The sequence below is a fragment of the Notamacropus eugenii genome, chromosome 2 (genome assembly GCF_028372415.1).
Source record: "Notamacropus eugenii isolate mMacEug1 chromosome 2, mMacEug1.pri_v2, whole genome shotgun sequence".
Classification (NCBI taxonomy): Eukaryota; Metazoa; Chordata; class Mammalia; order Diprotodontia; family Macropodidae; genus Notamacropus; species Notamacropus eugenii.
The window spans coordinates 370914538-370921364 of record NC_092873.1 but is presented as its reverse complement, the minus strand read 5'-3'; the positions used below and the strand labels follow the sequence as shown (position 1 = coordinate 370921364).

General features: G+C 53.0%; 1 protein-coding gene across 1 annotated transcript in view; it reads left to right on the top strand.

Annotated features, from left to right (window-relative positions):
• The first annotated feature begins 1592 nt into the window (after positions 1–1592).
• TSPOAP1 (TSPO associated protein 1) overlaps positions 1593–6827 on the top strand; it is a 42531-nt gene continuing 37296 nt past the window's right edge. The window contains 2 exon segments of the mRNA XM_072646832.1: positions 1593–6253; positions 6256–6591. Coding sequence (XP_072502933.1) covers positions 6197–6253; positions 6256–6591 — 393 coding nt within the window. The 5' untranslated portion in view covers positions 1593–6196.

Here is a 6827-nt window from a genome sequence, read left to right as displayed (position 1 = left end):
CAGCATGGCTGTTGTATCCCCAGCTCAGCTAAGATGTCCATCTCTTTCCTCCACTTCGTGCTCTCTCCCCCCACCCTCGGGGGTGGGGGTGGGGCCCTACATTGGGGCTGCTTCCTGCCTCTTGTCGTCTTCCCTGCCCCCCCATGAGAGAAGGGGGTGGGGTGGGCAGGTGGGCGGGCTCTCCGGCCTGGTGCCCACATCCGCTGAGCCCTGCCCCTCCCCCACCTGCTGCTCCCCTGAGCTCACCCAGGAGTCTCTTCCTCTCTCCTTTCCTGGGGATGGGGAGTGTGTGGGTGGGTGGGGTACAGCTTCTCACTTCAGTTACCCCAAACCTTCACCCATCTTCCCTCTTGCCCACTTTCTCCCCTAAGCACCTCATCTTTATTATATTTGCCCGCTTCCATTTGCCACCTTAGGGGGCCAGTCAGGACTGGGAGCTGCAGGGAAAGGAGAGGACAGATTCAACGCTGTGCTGTCCAGAGAGAAAATGACACTCTCTTCAGACCCAGTCCTCTACCATCCCACACCTGCCTCAGGTATCTCTGCCAACCCCCAACCTCCTTGAGCACCAACCTGACTCATTCCTCTCAAAGAGGGAAAGATGTACATTGGAAGGACTTCTGGGGGCTCTGGCTAGGAGAAGATGTTCCTAGGCTAGGATTCCTTTGGTTCCAGAGATGGTCAAAGGAGTCCTACAGGGAATACCGAGTTGGGGACCCTTGATCTGTACCTCAAGCTGTCCCACGGGCCTCCAATCCCTTCCTCCTGAGGCCGCATCTACTTTTCCTTGCCCTGTTATCCATCCCCCACCCCCTTCCATGCTTGGAGAAGGGCCCTGAGCTGGGTTCCTGCCTCTATTCCAGGACTCATCTGACCCTTTTTTCCCCTGTGGCCCCATAGTGGGATAATCTCCTATCTTTCCTTCTCCCACCCCACCTTATGCTCCAGTTCAATTACTGAGGGAAACTGAGACCCAGAGAGTGAAATATTTTGACTGAGGTTGTCTAGCAGTAATAGACTTAGACTTCTGGCCACTCGGTCCGTCACCTTGGCTCTAGGTGTCACTTCTGGACAAGAGAGTTGAGAGATCTCTCTGGTCTCTGTGCTGGAGGAGCCTGGGGAGGAAAGGTATCTCCTCATATTGGGAGTCAAGGTTTTTATTCCATTCTAGGATTTATTCCACCATGAGTCCATGAGTCCATGTGCCCTCTGGAAGCCTTCTTCCCGATTTCGGATGAGGTATAGCCAGGTCTATATATCACTTAGCAATAGAGTGAAAAAACGGCGGCCCTGGGTGTCTGCCAGGTACTACGAGGGGAAGGAGCAGGGTCCTATGGTCTAGGGTCTTTTGATGCTACCTACCCAGAGTATGTGCATCCTTTGCTACCCTCCCCCCCCCCCCCCTCCTTGCTCTCCCCAGGACCCAGCATTGCTACTGGTTTCCTGTCAGTGTGTCTTGCCAACCCAGGGACTAGGGTGGGGGGAGGAGTTCTCTAATCTCCTGGGGCCGACTGCCTGGTTGGGGGTGGGGGTAGAATGAGGGGGGTGGAGTCAGCAGCCCTGTGGGTGGTTGATCACTCTGTGGTCAGCCCCACGTGGTCCGTGGGGTTATAAGCTGTGCCCTCTGAGTAGAGCACCCCATTTCAGTGCTTGGAGCACACTGGCGACTCCTCATCCACTCTATCATGGTAGTGCCGCAAGGTAAGTTTCAACGGGTACCCCATTCTCTCTCTTCTCCTCATTTCACAAATATGGGGGGAAGATGAAGGTTAGAGAAAAAAGCTGGGCCTGGGACAGACCTTGAAGAGAGAAGGAAGGTCTGGGGCAGGAGAGTGGGGGAGGAGGGATGGTTTAGGGAAACACTCCAAGGCACTAGGAGTTAGGGCAGAAAGAGTGAAAGAGGCTGGCAAGTAGAGGAACCCTGGAAGGGCAGGCAGTCTTGAGTTGTCAGGCTAAGGAGGGGAGGAGCCAGGGAACCAAGGTTTCAGGACCCTTGGAGCTGCAGGTTTGAATTAAGATTCCACTTTTTGGGGGAGATAGAGGAGAACAGAGGAGGAAGTTGCTCCTTGTGTGGGATGAGGGTGGAAAAATGCCTCTCGGCCCTAGAAATGGAGAAAGAAGTGGCAGAAATCCTTAGTGGCAGAGATACCCAGTGAGGTCCAGAGGGTGGGTGTCAGAGAGAGGCTTTGTGATGGGAAAGGGGGACAGCAGAGAGGCACATGGCCCTTCCTGAGGCAGACTCCTCTATGACTTCCTCCACCCAAGATGGCCACATCGGTGGCGCCCAGGATTCGCGCCTGGTAGAGGGGCCAATCAGGGAGCCACAGAGTACAAGAGTCTAAGGGTTTCTTTGACTGAGACCTCCAAGAATAAGCAGGGATGGGAGAACAGAGCCAGGCAGGGAGGTCTGGCTGGGGGAGGCCTTGTGGAGGAGATTGCGTCCTTCATGCTGGTTAAGGAAAGTGCTCTTGGGGAAAAGGGTAAGTCAGTAAGGACTACTCCTGAAATGGGGTGAGAATTTGGTGAGATTGGGGTGAAGTGTCATGGGAGCCACTGTTTACATCTGTTTCTGCCAGAAAATGTCTGCGGGTGGTAGGGGTGGGGGTTGCTTTGGAGGATAGGAGATGTGCCCAAAGAGGAAGTCGGGGGAGGTTGAGAGGAGGGGAGGATGAGCGCCATGCTGAGTCACTGCCCATGAGGCCCAGGGCGGGTCCCCTCACTGCCCTAGTTGCACTTCTTGGAGTGGCCCAGAAGTCTATAGCTAGGGAAGGGGTACTAGAAATAGGAAGACCTTTTCGAAAGAGGGACAAAGGTAAGGGTTGGGGTAGGGGTGGAGTTGGGGTCTCTCTCAAAGCAGGTGGCAGAAGGAGAAAGAGGGCAGTCTCACCAGCTGGACAGACACAGACAGACAGACAGTGCAGTCACCCATAAAGTAGAAAGCACTACTAACAGCAATGTAGGGTGTAGTGTTTCCTACTTTATGGATGAGTGTACTGTGGGCTTCGGAGACGCGCCATCGGTCACCCTCGCCACCCCTCTTCTGGACTCTCAGCCTAGTGGCACCAAGGATCAGGTAAATAACTTCCCCAATGACCCACACCATCCCCGGGTCATTTTGTGCTCCAGCCTAGTGTCCCTAATGACAATTAAGGGTTGAGTAAGAAACTCATCCTTGACAACCTTTGCTGTTAAGTGGATGACTCTCCGGTGGTCAGAGGAGAGTCCATAAATTTTAGGAGTCCTTTCCCTTTTTCCTTCTACCCCTGGCAGTACCTTGTGGTCCCTTCAGTGGCATTCTGTGGGGAGAGGAATATGGGCATGCTGGGAAGGTGGGGTCTACCTGACATTTGGGGAAGATCCCCAAGAGAAGCTTGAAAATGTAATTCTCAAGGACCTGAGGCTCAACGGAGCCAGAAGCCTCAGGAGTGGAGGAGGAAGAAGAGATGGGGGTGGGGAAGGAATCGAAGATTGTGTCCCTGACCTCCAACTAATAAAGAACTGATTTCCTCCTTTCCTTGTCGTCTGAGGATTATGTTACTGGTGGGACAGTGATAGTGGTTGAGTGACTGGGGGTTTGATCAAGAGGGGCAGCCATGAGAATCAGACACAACGCACGTGGTGGGCACTCCAGGATCCTTGAGCACGTTGGGGTTGGTAACTGGAGGAAGGGCAGAGATGGGGGCAGTTGACACTATCATTGTGGAGGTCCAGCAGTATTTCACTTCCTCTCTGCTGCCTCTGAAGAGAGTGCTGATCATTGGGGTAGGATGGGGTGGGTTGGGAAGGGGGCAAGCCCACCTGGGGCTGAGCGAGCCCCTTGTAAGAAGGACAGAGTCTATACTGGTTGGGTGCAAGTGACAAGCTCAGGACAGTAGGATGTCAGGAGAGTGGGAAAGGGGCAAGGACTAGGACCCAGTAGAACTATGACTCCCTGTCCCTGCTCCCCCTCTACCCAATATTGCCCCCCGCCAGGGCCAAGGGCCACCTTAGCAAGTGAAAATCATACACATCCACTAGGGAATGCTATTTCTCCCCCTCCCAGCTCTCACTCCAAAGCCCCAGAGGAAATAATAAAACACATGAGGCTCTAGTACAGAAATGAAACTTTGGGGTTAAGAGACCTTAGAGGACATCTAGTCCAATCTCATTTTCCTCATTTGTAAAATGAGGAAACTAAGGTGTAGAGGGGGAAAGTGTCCCCCAGAGAACCTAAAGGCTTCTCGACTCCCATTCTACATCATACCATAATGTTTCTGCAAATATATAGACACACGTGTGCACATTGACACACATGTATGTATGTATGTGTTTATATATACACTTTGACACACATGGATACATACACATACGTTGACATACTTATACAGTGGCCCATTAATACACACACTATTATATTCATACACACACAAACACAGTCCCTTCCCTCTTTTCCTAGTGACACCAACATTAATTTATCAGAATCACCCATTCTGAGAAAACCCCCCAGGCGGCTGTTGTCTGTTCCTCAGAATGCCACGTGAGGGCGCATGGAGAGGGAAAAGAGGGGATACCTATGGAGAAGAGCTGCCCCCATTATAGTGGATACTATTCTAATCTCAAGGAACCCCTATGCTGATGTGAACTCCATAATCCAGTCCACATGTGTGCCCACTCTCCCACCAGACCACTCTATATGATGTCCTCTTCATTCCACATAGGGGTAGAAGTGTATTCCCAGATCCCTGACCCACAGCGACTTCCAACTACAGTGAGGATGGAGAGCAGATAGGAGGGGAGGCTTCCTGGAAGTTAGAGATGAAAGAGGCAAGAACTGAAGAGGATGTGGACTTTCTCCCAGAATGTGTAGGATCTAGACAGACAGAGCTGTGAAGGATTCCCGGATTTCTGTTTCTCCTTCTCTCTATTTCTATCTCCATTTCTCTGTTAGTCTCTCAGCCTGTTTGTCTGCCTTTCCAGTTTTTAGTACTTCTCTCTCTGTCTTTGTCTCTCTGTCTCAGTTTCTCTGTCTCTTTCTCTCTCTGTGTGTCTCTCTCCTTCCCTCTTTCCCTCCTCCTCATTCTCTCTTGTCTTCTCTATCTCTTTCTGTCTTTCTGTTCCTCTCACTACTGTCTCTCAGACCTCTCTGCTGCAAGGGAGGAGGGAAGGGACAGGTATGGGTTGCATTCCAGTTCCTTTCTCTTCCCGTCCCATCCCTTTCCCAGAGTGCTCTGGAAGCAGTAGTGTGAATGTGTGTTGTAATGTGTCCTCAGCAGCAGATCCCAGGAGCAACGGACTGTCCAGTCCCCCAGCCTCCGACCCTGCCTATCTATCCTGCCTACTATTGCAGCGCCATCACCATGGAAACCAGCAGCTGGCTTTCCATTGGCTGGCTGGTGAGGAGGGGAGGAGGGGGAGGGGAGCATTCTTTATCCCCCTATCTCCATGCACAGCCCAATGCTTGGACCCTCTTCCATACCAAGGACCTTGAGGCACAGGGAGCTGTTGGGGAACTCAGGATTTCTTAGAGCTGAACCATTTACTTCTAAGGGAGAGACTATGAGGCAGGCAGCACATCATCCCAGGCCTCCTTAGGACCCAGAAGAGCCACAGAACAGAGCAGAGACAGACAGAGAGAGAGAAGGGGGCCGGGCAGGCAACCAGCGTCACCCCCGCCCCCAGCCCAAAACAGAGCCTGGTCTGTGCTGTGAAGAAGGGACCGAAGCCTATGCAGATAGATGATCAGCTAGACCCAAAGATACTGAACTACACACATGAAAGCATATAAGGGCGCTGTCATACAGGGACATTGACACACATGCAAATACAATTAATGAAAGCAACACCCTCCTACTAATCCACACCAACAACACACACACACACACACACACACACACACACACACACAAAGACACCCCCAACATCTACTGCCATTGATCTGCACAGGGAGACCCATGCTTTCATCCAGGTAAACTGTCTCTGGCCTCCTCACATTGCCCCCACAGGGACACCCTCTCTTGCTCACACACGGAGACTGGCGCACATTCACACGCAAACCCCAGCTTCAATTCCAGCAGCTCGGCTTGTCTTTGTAGCAGGAAAGATCTCTCGCTGCCGACCTTGGATCTTGGACGGAGTGTGGTGGAACCAGGAGACTGACCAGAGAAGAAGTGGTCCTGGCCCAATATGACCCTACGATGTACCCTCATTTTGGGGGGTGATGCCCCTGGCCTTTGGCCCTGGGGTCCTGCAGTGCCACAGAGGATCTGAGCCCTCCTCTCCCCATCAAGGGAGAAAGGGGAACAAGGAGCAATGGAGCCACAGGCATTGCCCACTTGGCCTGGCTGGGCCCCAAACCCAGGGGGTATGCCAGGGAGCACAGCTCCAATGTGGGGTGATGCCCTGGTGGCTTTGGAGGCTGAAGAGCTGGACCCTGAGGAGAACCTAGAACCAGGAGAGGCTGGGAGCCCTGGACAGATGGAGGATACTCCATCTGGAGGGGAAGAGGCTGTGTCGCCCAAAGCAAACAGCCTCCTGAGTGCCACCCCACTCCCAGAGAGCCCTGGATCCATCAGGAGGAGGCCACAGTGTTGGGAGCCAGTGGATTCTCTCCAGGTAAGAAGGTTGTTTGGAAGGTCTGGGGTCAGAGGGGCTTGGAGGGAGTAGAGAGGGTGAGGGTTTAGGGCCCCTCACTGATGCCATTTCAGTTTTAGCACATGGCATTAGCTAGAGCTGCAGCCCCACTGCGTCTCCTTCTCCCTCCCTGTCTGGGAGCCTGGTTCTGCATCTGTCATACCTTCTCTGCTTTAGGCCCTATCTCTCTGGGTCTCTGTCAGTGTAGCTCTGAGTCT